At 34.6% G+C, this 17,507-nt stretch overlaps 1 protein-coding gene across 1 annotated transcript in view; it reads right to left on the bottom strand.

The window, feature by feature from the left end:
* LOC139701123 (probable multidrug resistance-associated protein lethal(2)03659) overlaps positions 1–17,507 on the bottom strand; it is a 52,196-nt gene that overhangs the window by 1,475 nt on the left and 33,214 nt on the right. The window contains exons 14-25 of the mRNA XM_071599700.1: positions 15,673–15,787; positions 15,336–15,528; positions 14,940–15,019; positions 12,751–12,901; positions 12,270–12,376; positions 9,099–9,222; positions 6,455–6,607; positions 6,187–6,335; positions 5,718–5,966; positions 3,768–3,937; positions 2,387–2,516; positions 1,937–2,047 (exon numbers count right to left, since the gene is read on the bottom strand). Of these exons, the coding sequence (XP_071455801.1) occupies positions 1,937–2,047; positions 2,387–2,516; positions 3,768–3,937; positions 5,718–5,966; positions 6,187–6,335; positions 6,455–6,607; positions 9,099–9,222; positions 12,270–12,376; positions 12,751–12,901; positions 14,940–15,019; positions 15,336–15,528; positions 15,673–15,787 (1,732 nt within the window). The remainder of the gene's footprint in view (positions 1–1,936; positions 2,048–2,386; positions 2,517–3,767; positions 3,938–5,717; positions 5,967–6,186; positions 6,336–6,454; positions 6,608–9,098; positions 9,223–12,269; positions 12,377–12,750; positions 12,902–14,939; positions 15,020–15,335; positions 15,529–15,672; positions 15,788–17,507) is intronic.

Here is a 17,507-nt window from a genome sequence, read left to right as displayed (position 1 = left end):
GTGAAAGCTTCTTTGCTTTGTGCAATTCTTCTCCTCATGTCCCTGCTACTTTGACCATTTTGGTCAAAAACACTTATTAGATAGATAAACTGTTCCACCTGCTTTAGTTTTTACCCTGCTATTTTAACATTACCTTAGATTTACTCTTCCTGGAAAACTCCATAACCTTTAATTTATTTACATTTAGTTTCATCCTATACTATTACACTGGCTTTTCAATGCATTCAGTAGAGTTTGCAGGCCCTTGGCTGATTGACAATCCAAAGCTTGATCACCCACAAACTGATTTTATGAATTCCCCACCAAACTATCATTCCTATCTCCAGTTCTTCCCATGCCTATAAAATAATTTCCTCAACATATGCATTGAAGGCACAAGTGAAGGTGGACTTCCCTGTCTTAGTACTCTTTCTAACACTGCCCATCTGGACTCTCCATCCACCGCTTGTACCTGAGCTGCCTGTGACGTGCATAGGCTGCAGATAAGTCTCTCCAATTTTCTGCAATACATTCATTTATTCTACCCAATTTTCTCTATCAAATGTCTTTTTGAAATCTATGAAACAGAACAACACTTCATGACTGTATTCTATGTTCCTCAATATTAGTGACATCATTACCGCAATGGCATTATGCGTGCCTCTCCCTTTCCGAAACTCAGACTAATTATCCCATAAGTTATCATTTACCCTGCTCTCCATTTGCTTATTGATGATCCTGAGAACCACTTAAGCTGCATGTGAAATCAGACTTCAGTAGTCAAGTGTTCTGTAGTCTTCACGTATTGCTGCCTTTCCCTTTTTTGGAATGGTAATTAACACTGATCTGATGAAGTCTGATGACTGAATTCTTCCCTCATAAATGCTTTAAATTAGCCCTTTTATGATGGACACCAATGAAATTCTAAACAAATGGCAAAAGTATGGTAAAATGAGAATGATAAATAATAATCAGCTATGTCCTTCATTTTCTGATTAGCATCTCATCATAGCATGCGACAAATTTCATAAAGACAATATGATGAGAAAATTATTAAAATTATATGTGGTGAGCCTTAAGTAAATTTTAATGAAAAATATTTTGCAGTTTGAGAAACAAAAGCAATATCACAATTAGTGGAAATTTTCTCAAATGGAGTGGTTATACTAAGTATTTTTGTGTAGCAATTTCATGTTGAAGGATGTTATAGGTAAATTTTGTAAAGGATGGTATGAAGTGGACAAGCTATAAATAATTGAAATTCCCTTCTATAGCGGACAAAACAATAAGAACATTTAAGAAAGCATATAATATAATATCATCCTAAGCATATTAGCACTCATGACAGAAACACAGGCAACAATCTAAAAAGAGAAATGAAAATTAGCAATTATTACGATGGATTTCATTATATAAAGCTATAGTATTTAGAAGCTACAACAAAAGAAAAAAATATTTGGGCTTATATGAAGGTTACAGTAATTGTGGAAAAATATAGATTGAGATTTTGCTGCCATGGGAAGACATAGATAACAATGTTGATCAAGAAAAATTTTGGAGTGGGAACCACAATAGAGGCAAATAGGGAGACCACAGGAAAAGAATGGGCAATATTAAAGAGATAACTACAAGAAATCTGTGGTAAAACAGAATAGAAAATGAGATACAGCTGATGAGGCCATATCAAACTCACTTTTGCTTTATATTTTGGTACACTTGCAGGCACCTACTATCTTACATCAGCTTTTTTGGTTTAAATATTTTCTTTAAGCTTAATTGATTCTTAAAATATTTTCATTTGAAAAATTTAAATTTAAGAGTTATTTGTAATTTTTAACTCTGCAAGTGTTTGGAAAAACGAAATTAATTTTGTTTATACAGATTTATGAAATATATCTCTATATTAAATACTCATGACTGCCACTTAGTAAATCAAAACATGCTTGAAATTTCTCACCTTCTCTGCCATCCGAGCTAAATTTCTGGCCATATTTATGCCCGTTTGTTGGATCATTTTATAAAATAAACCATCCCTATTCTGTAGTAGGATATGTGGATGATTGAATTCCTGTTAAGGAAAGAAATTTCATAACCACTGTTCAGGTGAAACATGCAAGACAATTCAATAACTTGCAATGGAATTCCAAGTAATTCTGTACCAATAATTTTGGAGAATGTCATTTTAAATGTGAATGAAAACTATTCTTTGGCTCAGGTTAATATTGCAAGAATCCCAATTATCATGTCTAATAAGAATTAATTTGGCGACTTCAGAGTAAATATTGTCATAGAGTAATATATTATATAGTTGATAAATCACACATCATTTAATCTCGCCAAGATTTTATACCTTTATTAAAGCATAAATAAACTTCTTTGATTCGACACAAAAAAATGCTGAACTTACCACCAGTTTGCCTTCATTCAGAACCAAGACCCTGTCATAATCAATGACAGTATTCAGTCTGTGTGCAACAGTGATAACTGTGCAATTTGCAAATTTCTCTCTTATTGTTTGCTGAATCAAGGCATCTGTTCTGTAAATAAATGATTTGACATGGTGAATCATATATGTGATCGTGGAGTAAATTATTTTCTTGATTCATGCATGTATACAAGTGCTAGGTCAAAATTGGAGATACTAAAGTTTGGCAAAAGACAATTAGGGTTCACATTTCTCCATACTAAAAGATACCATTGATAATTCTTGCACAAACTTCTGATTTAAATAAATTTACTACATTTAATACTTTTCAAAATATCACTGAAAGAGGTTTATTAAGTTTTATATTTGATTTATACATAGTCTGTGCAATAAATGTGCAATCCGGTGGCCATGACGCAGACTATAGCGCCACCCACTAATGGTGCTACTTGCCTGAGACCCAACGAACCTTCTGTCTTGGCAGATCGTTGAGACATATGGTGCCAGTTATGATAGTTTCTGTTGATCTTATTTTTACAGTTTGTCGGAAATGGAAATTTACAAAATCATGGAGCAACGAATAAACATCAAGTTTTTTGGTGAAGTGCCATAAAAGTTATCAAGAAATTATTGAAATATTGACGGCTGTTTATGGTGATGATGCTCTGAAGATAACATCCGTTTTCAAGTAGATTGAGAATTTTAAAGATGGCTGATAAGATGCCGCAGATGATGCAAGGCCGGTACAACCTTCAACCACCTGTGTCGATGACAATATTAATTCTGTGTGGTCCCTTGTCCTTAGAGATAGCTGAAAAACTGTCCGAGCGATAGCTGATGAACTAATTAGGGAAAATCAACAGTGCGCAATATTTTAACCGAACATGATGGATGGATCCTTCACCATGACAATGCACCTGCACATTTAGCAATGATTGTTCACCAGTTACTGGCAAAAAATTCAAACATCATCCTTGATCATCCTCTGTATTTGCCAGATCCCACCCCCTGCAAATTTTTTTCCTATTTCCAAAATGCAAAAATGTGATGAGGGGACATCCCTGGGAAGATGTGGACACAATAAAGCAAGAAACGATGAGAAAACTAAGAGGCCTATTTGCCGAGGACTTCCAAGGGTGCTTTAAACAGTGGAAAAGAAGATGGAATGAGTGCATAGCAACAAATGGAGAGTACTTTAAAGGGGACGAAGTTGATGTGGACTAAATTTTGCAAAATAAAGTTTTTATGGCCTCAGTTCGCTTATTTATTGGACAGAGTAGTAAATAAACTTTTAAATGGATTTTTTGCTTTTAAGGGCTGTAGCACTATATCGGGAGAAAACAGCAACCAGAAAGTCATTTACCTGGGGTCAACATTTGCAGTAGCTTCATCAAGCAGCAGAATCTGATTCTGTCTCAATAAGGCTCGTGCAAGGCATAGAAGCTGCCTTTGGCCCACACTGATGTTTCTTCCTCCTTCTAATATTACAGTGTCTAAGCCATTTGTTTCAGATGCTATTTCCTTGAGTTCCACCTGCAGAAATATAGATACATCCAGACACCTGTAGATATTTACTCAGGATATTCTTGAACAAATTTATTTTTGCATTTTCATCACTATTCTACCATTCCAACAAAACTGAAATTATTTTGTCTTATTTAAACTTGCACTTCTGTCATTATTAATGGAAATGATTCTTTTTCTTGAAATCATTTCAGCTTTAAGGTAGGTTTGATAACTTGACTACAATTCAGTAGTAAAGGCAAGGGAAGGACTATGAACTTCCTCTTCCCCAGCTTTGTTATCCTTCCTTTGTATTAATTTCTTAAGGTTTTATAGCCTCAAAAATTTCAAAAATGAAAGAAATATTATTCATTACCATATACAGACTAATAATTGATCATAACTGGTTAAATTTATCTCCAGGTAGTCATTCATGAATAAACTGTCTGTCACTATCATATGTTTCAGTAAATAAATTGGCTACTAGGTATAAAATTATCCCAAAGCCACAAATATTAGCTAAAACATTGTCCTATTTAGATAGTGGCTAGTTCCTGGATGGTATAACTAAAAGCAACTTCAGAAGCTATAATGAGTCTACTAATAAATAGTCTCTCGACAATTCCTTACAAACATTAAATAGGACAAGTCTCAACTGCAAAATCCTTATGTAAATGTTTTACTAAAAGGCATTCATTTGTAACACAGATGTTCAACCAGCCATAATTAATGCATCTACTAAATTACATTATGTTCTAAAGTGTTAATTGGAGTAGAAAACTGACCCCATTCAATTTTATGGAAATTATAAGAATAATATCAACAATATTGGTTGATTGCCAAATACATAACCATGAGTTATCGGCATTATTCATGCTCCACACAATTCAACTTACAAAAAATGATTTGTTTTCAACCCTAATCTTTCATTAGTAGATAATGCCATTGTAAGTTTATTATGATGCAGGTTTGAAACATATTTGACTTGATGAATTCCTTCCATAAGAATTGATATTGTCTACTTTTAATGTTGTGGATAAATAAAATATGTAGTAAAATGAATTAAAACCATTAAGTTGAAAAAATAATTCTTTCAATGGGACTTTACAGATTGGTTGAGATTGTCATGACACATGAAGAAATTGAAAAACTTATGTTTACCGAAACTTTTTTATGACTGTTAAATTAGAACAAATCTTGATAAATTCAGCTCCCTAAACAGGACTTCATAGCTATGGAATACTTGCTTTCACCTCACTCGGTGATAACCTTCTCAGTGTATTTCATTATAAACCATAAGGACAATAATCAACCCAAAGGTCGGTTTGGTAGGTGATAGTAGAATTCACCCAATACTATATTAAGCCCGACGGCATGTGAAATTCACACATCAGGGTAGGGGGACCACTTCCTTTCCCTGTGGTGGGTATGATTTCCCAGGAAGATCTGGTACCCGAAAAATCACACAGCTTGGGTGCAGCTGAGGTTGCCCAGAGACTAAAATACATGGGTCGCAGTGGTCCTGGGGTAGAGCATTGGACTTTTGACGGAAGGGCACAGTTTTGATTCCCAGGCAAGCCTCTCTGGGCACCCTCAGCTGCACCTAAACTGTGTGATTTTTCAGGTACCAGATCCTGGGAAACCATAACCGGCACAGGGAAAGGAGCTGGCCCCCCTACCCTGATATATTTAACCCTCAGTACAAAATACTGAGGGCTCACATATTCTCCTAGTACTCCTTAGACAATATAAAATTCTTACTCCATGAGAAAATATAAAGTACTTTATTTGTACTCAAGAAATAACTTACATCTTCAAGAGCTTTCCATAGTAAATGATCAGCATATTCTTGAAATGGATCAAGGTTGGAACGTAGTGTACCTGAGAAAAGAACAGGGTCCTGAGGTATGACTGAAATATTTGATCTCAGGGTTTCCAGATGTATGTGGCAGGTGTTAACCCCATCAATAGTAATGGTACCCTCCTCTATATATCCCAGGCGTAAAAGGGTTGCTATTAAAGTGGACTTTCCTGCACCAGTTCGACCAACTACTCCCACCTTTAAAGGAAAAGTAATATTAGGTTAATGCCCAGATGAAAAAAGTCTAAAAAGAATTATTGGTTGGATACATTCAAAAATATTTTTGGACCTACGAATGAGAAAAGTGGACATGACAAAAAAGTGATTATTTCAGGAGATCAATGATCCCTTGTCTCCAAGCCTGACCCTACCAAAAGTCCTAAAACCCCTCTGTCATCAAAATTATACACATAAATACCTTTTCTGAAGCTTGAATGGTTAAATTTAGGTGTCGTATAACTATTCTTCCATTTCTTTTATAACTCATTCCTACATTTTGAAAGCAGATCTCTCCTTTAGAAGGCCATCCTTCGATAGATTTGGAATCTGCAAGAAACAAATATATACCTTTATTAACCTACTAATGAAAGACAAGTTTGTACATCAGCCACATTTCCATTTTACATCAGTGTTTATTCATAATAAACATATACCACAATTATTGCTCTCACCAACTTTTGCTTGACTTTCTTCATTTTCTACATCCGTATACTCTAAAACTCTTTCCACAGCAGTCATCTGGTTTTCCACTTCTGCTGTTTGACGTACACCCCACTGAAACATTCCTGTCAGCAGCATAGATTGTGTTATGGCTAACCCAACATTTCCACCAATAAACCCTGCAACGAAATCATTCATTTGAATCAAATTATTATTTCAGGTGCCTCTCTGAGAATTTGTTTGGAAAGGTTTTGCAGGTAAAAAATCTGGACATTCTTAATGACTCTTTCCCTTTAAGCATTGCATTTATTATTGGATCAGCTGTCCAAAACTTTGAAACATTAAGTATGCACGACAATGATAAGTAGACCAAAAGACATATGAAACACTAATTTATCTGTTTCGCGAAACCATAGTTGCCTTTATGCTGCACTCTTCATCACTTACTTCTGTCCTGTTTATGCTCAGGAGTTTCAGAATGCAAATTAATGATTCGAGATAGTCTTGATATTGAAGTTATGAATCAACAGATTTCATGCCATTGTTCAAAGAAAATCCATGACAGTAGCAATTGAAGGACAAGCAAACAAAAATATTTCAAAATTCTGTGATAAAAGAGTACATATTATGTTGTGTGTCAATATGTGAGGCCTTTCTATTATATACTTCTTAATCTACGAGTAATGTATTGGCCAATTGGGAATTTTTCTGATGATCTTTCCAATAAAACAAAAAAATTTCCTGAGCTTATCAAAATGGGTGAAAAATACTACCTATGTGGCTTCTCTGCAAAACAGAATAATACAAAACTTAAATTTTCATAGATGAAGTTTAGATTCTAATTCATTGATAGTAGATTTTAACTTTGTGTAAGATCCATTTAAAACCTACAAACTTCAAGAATAAAGTAATACTGAGACAAGATGGAGTGACAATAATTAATGTTCTCTCAGTCAAATAGGGCTAACTAAAAAACAAGCTAAAAAAAGTATTCCCCATATTGTTCGCTGGTTACCAACAATATGGGGAATATTTATATAATTTCCCTGAATCTTTGCTTAAATGTGTGTTGTGTCTTTCAGTTACAGTTCACCAGACAAACTGTCATTTGAGTCATAATAACATTTAGTTAAGCGGCATTAGTACATGTCAAGTTTATTGATAACTTGAATCCCCTTCTTATGGGGAAGACCAGTTATATATATACAAGTTTTGATCAATTTAATGTTTTGAGCATTTGTTCAAGTTTTTCACTGCATAATTATCAATGAGAAAATTTTACAACCTATGCTTTCATAGAAATTGAACTATTATTGGCCTAATTGGCCTTTTAATGCATATTAATTTTTGCCGTTAAATTAAGTTAAAACTTCTTCATTCTTTCTGACCAACCAAGAGTACTTTTTATAATAATAACTAATCAATTAAATCAAATAAAACATAAAATTATAAGATATTTAACAATTTTAATGTTACTAGAACAAATTAATGGAAATTAAATTTAATATTCCCAGCACATTTCTTTCTTGTAATAGTTTTCTTTAATATGACCAAGATAAAGACAGTATTTAATAGTTGGCAGTAACATATTGTATTACTCAAGACATGAAAGTTTTTCCATGTGCCTTAGCAAGGCAAATGAAGGAATACTCTCAAAATCATCTCTTCTTAGTGTGCATTTATAAATACATTGTGTTTCAGAAACCTATTTTTTTCCATGGTGGAATGGATTTGGCATTTCCTCGACTATGAAAAATGAGTCAGCCATGACAATTGGTTTTCTAAGGTGGCCGAATTCAGAAGGGGCAAAAAATCCCCATGTGAAAGGTATCTTTTTAAGTCTTTTGCACTGAATATTATACATTGAGAACAGAATAATAAATGCTATCCTTTATCCATATACTAATGATTCAAAATGTCCATGCTAATAACTGAGTTATAATGCGACAATTTCAGAGTGTAAAAATCATTTGCCTTGACCAGGATTCAGCCAAAATTTCCGAGTTTAAGAGGACGCCTTGATAGCTTAACTGGTTAAAGCACTCGACTGGACACTGAGGGATCCGGGTTCGAATTACAATCAAGGTGAACGGTTTTTACACTCTGAAATTGTTGCATTGAAATGCATATTAGCCGATGACTCCGTTAAAAGTTACTGTTGCAGCATCTCCCACAGTTTCTTGGAATAACTCAATTATACTATTTTTTATGAGAAATTTAAAATGGTGCTTGATAAAACTTCTCATCAGTTTAAATAAAAAGTTCTCAGATGATCCCTTCTTTTTGAATATTTTGTTTTGATGCACAACAATCACATGTTGAAATAAAAGCTGAGAGTTGCTTCTGGTAGTTGGATGTTGTCTAAAACCTACGCAGTCAATTTGCTCTTAGTAAAAATGTCACCAATTATAAAATTTTGTACTGCTCAGGGTAACACAAACATTTGATACAGAAACATATTGTCAGAAAATGGTCAAAGCATGTCCTAGAGGCCGCAACACATTTATTTTTTTTAATCCCGAGGTCAGATTTTCTTGTGAAAAAAATACTTTCCTACACTCTCTACGGAGAAAGTAAACATTGTATTCAAATTACTATGTCATGTATGTGAACTCTAGTTTTTATATTCTAATACAGTGATTAAACAGTATGACAAGTAAATATACTAACCTTGTTCTAATAACAGAAAACTAAAAGTTACCGAGAACACATAAATAAGGCACATGATGTCAAGGCAGAATCCAAAGGCAGTGCTGATTGCTATGCACAAATAATAAGCAGATGAGTTTATATCCTGAAACCAGAAGAATTTTATGGTCAAATCAAGTATCCATGAGCTGTTGTCTTTATTTATAATTGTAAGTGCAGGAATTTGCAATTAGGCAGATCTAGAGTTTCGATACATGCCACATAAAGTAAAGTATAATTGTCATGCCCCTAGTCAGTAGAGGAAGAAGCAAAAGGGGCAAAAAGTAAGCTTTTGGCAAGGAAAGTGTCTTGCAGAAATAGAGTTATTCAACCTATGGACTGAACATACGACATTTCATTCAGGGTAATCTACCTATTTAACAGCAAGTTTTAGGTAGACCCTCATGGTCATTTACAAGTATTGTGAGAACTTCCTCTTTCTTTTCCCTATAGTATTTCCTCCTTCATAACTTTTGCCTGCCTTCATGCTAGGTAAAAAGTTTGTTACTTCCTCTACAGCATTTGTTTGTTTTCACGGTAACTTCCTCTCTTTGCCCACTCTATTTATAACCTTAGCATTTGTTTAACTATCAGTCCAACTTGTTTTCTCCATTCTCTGCTACACCCAAATTTCAAAAGCTTCCAAACTAAGTTTATACTCTTGCTTCAAAAGACCAGGTCTCATATGCATAAAGCCCTATGCTCCACCAAAGTCTTTAATAGGGCATTATTATTATTATTATAGGTAATCTACTGGTTAAGGTAGGTTTTGAATGGCCACGAGTAACCAAATAAATCCTTATCTCTGCTAACAAAACACATGACTCAACATCTTACTCTACAATAAGCTCCACTTCCTCCCTTTATTCCATCCAACATTCATATCCTGCTCCTACCCCTTCCTCATTTGCCTAACATTCTCCTCTCTATCACAGTCTTCAATTTACCATTGCCAATCAATAATCCTAGCATCCATTTTTCATGTCTCCATATGAATTCTCCCAGTAACCCCATTTCCTCCTCCACTATGCCCAGCACCTTCTTATTTTGTTTAGCTTTATATACAGTTAACCTTCTCAATCCTTCTTCAAACCCACGTTTAAAAAGCCTCCAATCTACATGTATACCTATCACCCTGCTTCAATACCCATGTTTCCATGCTGTACATAACTGTGCTCCATATCAAAGTTATAAAGAGCCTTTTCTTAACATCCTGACTCAACATTTCTGTCATTAATTCCCTCCTCCTTGAGAAAGCATCTTTGCCTAATGCAATTATTCTCCATGTGTCCCTACTACTTTGACCATTTTGACCCAAAACACTTCCCAGTTAAGTAAACTGTTCCACCTGCTATATTTTTTGCCCTTCTATTTCAATATTGGCACTGAAATTCCAATGCACTCAGCAATGCTTGCAACCTCTTGGCTGACTGACAAACTAGAGCTTGGTCACCAACAAACCCAAATAATTTTACCAATTCCCCTCCGACTTTCATTCCTATCTTCAGTTCTTCCCATGCCTCTTTAACCATGGCATATATTCTAAAAAATTCCACACAATAATTTTGGTACCCAAGGCATAATTTGGTTTTCCTAGTGGTTGAAGTACCTTGCATTTAGAGTTAAATTCTATGCCTACATTGTGAAAATCTGAAATGCATAAAAAATGTTTCTGGGGTGTAATTAATTTTTATTATTATATTATGCTACCAGCTTAAGGGAGGTTTTAAGGAACCCCTGACACTACACATTACCATCCATCTGAGCCCTAACTAACATGATACAAAATATCTTTAATCTCCATGCTACATTAAAAAAAAATATTCTTTAGTACTGCAGACTTTCTACCACCCTTTATTACATCCAAAATGTCTATTCTTTTCCTCTCTTTACCTGACTTTTCCAGCCCCCCCCCCCAATCACAGTATTCAATATCCCATTACATCTCAGTATCTCCTGCATTCCATTGTATTGCCCTCTTCAAATTTCTACCAACAACCATTTATTTGTCCCCAACATACCTAAAACTTCAGTTTACTGGATGAGCAACAAGAAAATGTCATAAAAACAGGTCTTTGGATGTTTCTTTTTTTGCTTATGTTGTTGTTGTAATAATTATATGTACTTCGAAGGATAAAGCGCATATTTATAGCAAGTTGTATATGTACTGAAGTCAATTTACCAAAGGTATCCATCCCTACAATATCCCCTACCAAAATCCAGATCCACTCTTATTCTTTATATAATATTTTTACTATCAAACGCCCTGTTTTGAATTAATTATAATCTGTGTAATAAAAAGAATTTAAACACTGCATAGTGGTCATTTTCCAGTAGTATTATTTAATTACAAGGTATAAAAACAATAAAAATCAATGATGTGATTTACAGTAGTAAAATATGATAAATGGTATGAAATAAAAAGCAGTTATTTAGCCATAAGTCAATTTCTTTCATCGAACCATCCCAAACATTTTCCTGATGTATCTTCTTTCAGGAACACTTTTGTGGGCACCTTGCATTCCCATTAACTGGATTGCTGGCATCACATGAGAAATGAGGAAATTACAGGTATTTCCAAAGGGGGGAAGAGTTTGAGGGGTGCATACAAACCAGATGTTGGGTGCAGTGAATAAATCTGATTCAACCTGACCCAAGTTTGGAACTGTTTATTGAGGGGTTGAATATTGTAAGTGCACAAGCAGAGATCAAACGCTCTCCTATGCAACTAAAGGAAAGGAAAATTGCCTCCCTACACCCCCCTTGCTCTTTTTCCTCCAGATTGCCTTTTTGTTCCATTCAAATTGATTCATCATTTCTCTTGTAAGAGATGCACTAACTTAAGGGGTACTGTACACCCCCTAATAATAACAACATCAATTCAGCATGACTTTTCTCATAAAACACACACATGTAATGCAGCAGTTTTGGTATGTTATGATGCTAGTCTTTTCCATAAAATTTGCTTTCTGAAAAGATAAAAGTGTCAGCTCGCCCAGTAACCTCCTGATTCACCCATCAAAGCCAACCTATGGGTTGATTACTTTGGTTTATATTAATTGTTAAAGTTTCAAAAGTATTAAATTAAACAAATATCTAGAATAAAAAATTCCTTACATTTTATAGCCTATTTGTATATAATTGTGTACCAACCTGAATATTGTCAAATTCTTTTTGCAGAATCTTCTCAGCCCCATGAGCCCTGATTGTTGGTAAGCCTTGTAGGCTGCTGCCAATGTGCGTAAATATGGGACTCCTGGCTGTAAAAATTATGATCAAATATTTAAAAAGAATGAATCCATAAGTATTTATGATTACACAGATATCCAGGCATTAATCCAATGAAATATTATAGCAAATGGCTGCATAAAAAGTCACTTTTTGGAAGTTAAAGCTAAAGTGAGGGAACACTAATTGTTAGATATCAGTTTTCAGAATTCAACTTATCCATTTAAAATTTCAACTCTCTACTCGGGCGACATAGAAGCTAACAAATGCATTAACAAGGTGCTTGTGCAACACACTTTTCTAATAGGATTTATTTTAATTTAAATCTTGATGTAATAAGATTTTAAGATTATCACATATATCAAATACATAATTTTAATAGATTATATGCTATTCATAAACTTACTAATTCCTTCAATCCTTTTGGCTTTTCGAGAAATGTGGAGATATATGCCTCTCAATAACCAAAATATGATTCCCAAAATTAGGACTGGTAAAAGCAAAAGATAATTCACTGTTGCAGACACAACAATAGAACCCATCATCACCATCAAAATCTTGTATGAGAGTTTTCACCATGAAATAGATAAAATGTGAATGTTAATTCTGGTTATATCATAGCTTAAAAATATGTGCTAGAATTAAATGTGTAATATAATAACATAAAAATGTCATAGTAACCAAACTATGAATTTCAATGTTCTAAAGCTTGATTTTGATGTAGGTACTGCTTAGCTTTGAAGTATTATTATCCTGCTATAATAAAAATATTTGGGGCTAACCATGGGCATAGCATGAATGTTATGCTGGCAAGTTGTCTGCCAAGTTAAGATTTGTTGCCACAATTGCTGTACATGCACAATGGATGGCATCTTATTATATTATTAACTACATACATCACCAGTACAAAGATACACTACACACATTGACACCACATACAGATTCCCTTTTACTTTCTTCTCCTACCCCTACATCCTTCCCATCAAGGGGAAAGTCAGATAAGGAGGGAAATAAGGACTACCCTGGGAAGGTTAAGCTAATTTTTTTTCCTAAATTTATATTAATGGAGGTCGAAAAATAAGATAACATCTTTCTCGGTCTGAGACACTGAGAAATCGCCTTATCTTGTTCATAAATCATCTCTTGTAAGCCAGAATTCATCTTGGAAGTTTTGAATGCATGGGGTTCTCTCCCTCATTCTCATTCCAAGGCCCATCATTTCACTACACATTCACACACTGTCCCAAGGAACTCTTTAAAGATGGTTTAAACACCAGTGACTCATAGAAAACCCAAATAACCTCCAAAGCCCATTACTCTCTTCTGGTGATCTTTGCAGACAGTAAGATTCTTCTAAATCCAAACTCATCCCAATTTCTTTAGAAATCTCAGTGCAGAGCGCCAGTTTTATTCATTGTGAGCATTTATTTCCTTTTCCTGAGAATTTTTTAAGCTGGGTTGTCAATCCCCATAAATGCTAGACTCAGAAGAATTTTACCTGCAAGGTGGTGACATTTTTGTGACTGTAGCTACATTTGAGAAAAATAACATAAATATAGATAGATTCTTTCAAACTTAGCACACCATCTCTCTCTCTCTCTCTCTGTGTTTTGATTTTTTTATAAACATTCTCCTGAGCATCTTTCTACCAAACAAACCAATGTCATCATAGTTATTAACTTAATTGTGATGGTAGCCCTCCTCCTTGAACATTGTTTTCAATCCTATGGGAAATTCAGTAGCAGCTTCTCTTCATCAGCAGCAGCAGGAATTTTTGTATTTTCCAAAAATTTTCTAGTTTTGAACAGCTAGTTTCTGCCTTTTCAGAGGATTATTACTGTTAAGGCTTTTTATAGGCTTAGGGTTTTTAGATTTAGCATACTAGCATCAACAGATGTTTTCTGTTCATATCTTCAACCCACAAATTTAATGTGCTTTCCATACTAACTAACCTTTTCAATACATGTCACTTTTACAGTATTGCAAAAAAAATCACATAAAAATAGGTTAGATTTTTTTGTATTCTTCCCTACTAATGGAAAATTCATTCTCATAATACCTGCACGTTAATGACTTAAGTATATATTTTTTCTTTCTGAATCGAAATTCTTTTCCATTAACAATGAGCACTTGACTGCTTTTCTATGGCTTTGAAGAACTGGCACCACTAATTTTGCTTTTGGAGCAATTTTTAACAAAATATGTAACAGGTAATTTTCAAAATCAAATTTGAATTATGTGGCAACTAATGTTGAAAGAGAGAAAACTAGAGGATTAACATTTAGAGGGCAAGGTGAGTGAACAAGTGTTTTGAGTGAGATGAGTCATATCTGGAGGCAAGGTTTTTCCACTTGCATTGGCACATATTTGAAAACTTAAAATGTCTTATTTTGCAAATTTTCAATTTCTCTACCCTGAGGACGATGCACGATGGGCAAGTTGGGCATCGAAACATTGACCAACATGGAACCCCTGACTCGGTGGAAGACCTGAGAAAACTTCATGAATACATCAGTGCTTCATGAGCTAAGTAGGATTGGAACCCACAATTCAAGCAGGGTTACTAAAAATGGGAAACCTTATAAAGAGACTTACTTGTGTTGAATCGAGAATGGCTTTTGGCAAAAATTCATCAATGGCACCCATGTCCTTTGAAAATCTGTTCAGGATTCGACCTACAAATAAATAGCTTTTGAAATATTGAATCGGCAATTTATATGATGCATTCACAAACCAGAGTGACATAAATAACCTGCCAAGGTCTTATTCCCTGGCTTAAAGAATTTCTTCGTGAATGAAAAGAGCTATGAGAGGAGAAATATTAAGTAAAACTTAGAAAAAAAAGGATTAGGTACAGAAAACAATCTATTGATACATCTGATACACATCAATTAGTGTATCTGATTACGAAATCATATTAGAAGAAATATTCCATTACAAATGAAAAAGTGCCCATTGATCAGCTCTTCTATTTCTAAGTAAAATATTTACCTGATGGGTTAGCATCAAAGAAGTTCATTGGAGCTCTCACTAAAGCTTTAAACATACTGTCATGTAGACGGGATGAACATCTCATGCAGGTGGTATAGTAGAGGATAGAACGGATGATTGAAATAAAAAAAAGAAATACCACTGTTGCTCCATAAAAACTCAGAAGAATATTGGTTGGTATTGGCGGAGATTCCTAATGAAAGTAGTCAAAGTAATCATTTGAAAATACCAGTGAGTGTGCTGTGTAGGACAAATTATGAGGTAAAAATTATCCCAATTTATTAGGACTTTAGCTTAAAAATCAGCTAACAAAAATTTTACTAAAGTAAATCATTACCTGAACATATTCAGGAATAATGAGGGATTCATTCACCCATCCAATTGAGTTAGATTCATTGTTAACCTGTTGTAGCAAAATTTGTTGGTACAATCGTTTTTCCTCATTTCTTGTCCTGAAAATGTGCAAATCACTTAGTAAGATTTATTTTACACTGTGACATAAGATATCAGAATATAGAGTATATATCTTATAGATGAAAGTTTCATGCAGCCATTTGTGATGGTGTATGAAGGTTAAAACAGTACTCTGTTTATGTCCATACTGTTATACATAACTAATTGTTGATTTCCATGATTGATCATCATTAATAGGGCACACAAGAATTTATAATGAAACATACAGTGCTCCTAAATATGTTTGGAGATAGATGGGGTAAAGACCCTGTTGAATGTGGGGTTTGTCATTTGCATCCCTGATATGGATTGCCACTGAATAGTCTGGGTAAATTATTTTTGAATGGCTCATATCTAAACTAAATTATGTTGGAACAGGTCAGGTATTTTGGCCCTTCATGTGATGACCTTAAAGAAAACTCCAAGCATTGTGCCAGGCCAATCTGCTTCTGGTTAGGAGAGAGGGTAGGGAAGGGGAAATGGAGAGTTAGAATGTGTGATTATAAATATGGATGGTATACACAGGGGAGTTTGAGGAAATAATTCATATTGGCCCGAAAGATTTTTATTACTAATGTTACCTTTGCTTTACTAACGTTAGTACTGTGGTGCAAAATCACTTTGACGATCATATATAATGTGTTAATACATCAAAGGATCTGGTGAATTTAAAACTAGATCAACAGCCACTGTTATTAGTCTACTTCTTGTGTGATAACTAAGCATATTTTTATTCATATTCTACCGGTCAAGGTACGTTTTGGATAGACATAGCCCATAAAATTTCTCCTAACTAAAATTACACCCTGAAATTGGGTACTACAGTAAGCCCCCCATAAATTCCACATAATTCTCTCCTCTCTTCATTCAATCCAACATCCCTATTCTATTCCTGCCCCCTCCTAATTTTCCTTACATTCTCCTTTCTATCACAGTAGAGAATATCCTGTTGCCAATCAAAATGCTCTGAATTCATCTTTCTTACCTCCTTTTGATTTCTCCCAACAATCCTCTCAATCCACCCCCACTAGGCCTTGCCTTTTTCTTACTTGCTTTCTTTTCTGCCCACTTCACCTTTTCCATCCTTCTCCACCCCCATATTTCAAAAACCTGCAATCTACATCTATCCTCCTGTTTCAGTGACCATATTTCCACACCATACAAAATTGCATATATAATTTACATAACTTGTTATTTATTTACTTAAATTATTTACACTATTTACTTACATATATTTTTTACTTGCAGAACACTAAGTTTGATTTGGCATGTAGATAAAGTGGTTCTCAGGATCATCAACAAAAGGATGGAGATTAGGGCAAATGATTACTTAGGAGATGATCAGTTTGGGTTCAGAAAGGGGAGAAACATGTGCAATGCCATGGCAATAATGAGATCACTAATCGAGAGAAATATAGAATACAATCAGGATGTATTTGCCGGTTCCGTAGATTTTGAACAGGCGTTTGATAGAGTGGGACCGGAAAAACTATTGAGTATATAGCAGAAAATAGGAATGGAGTGGAGAGACAGAAGGCTAATCCACAACCTGTACATTTCTAAGGCTGCTCAGGTGTGAGTGGGGGATGGCGAGTCAGGAAGGGCAGTGTAAGGCAGGATTGTCAATTATCACCATCATGGTGAAAGAGTAATGGGAAGAACTGAAGGTAGGAATGAAAGTCGAAGGGGAATTCATATAATCTGTAAGGTTTGCTGATG

This window comes from Hetaerina americana, unplaced genomic scaffold (genome assembly GCF_022747635.1).
Source record: "Hetaerina americana unplaced genomic scaffold, ioHetAmer1.1.p SCAF_11, whole genome shotgun sequence".
Classification (NCBI taxonomy): Eukaryota; Metazoa; Arthropoda; class Insecta; order Odonata; family Calopterygidae; genus Hetaerina; species Hetaerina americana.
Note: the sequence above shows the minus strand (reverse complement) of the source record. Positions and strands in the feature narration are given on the sequence as shown.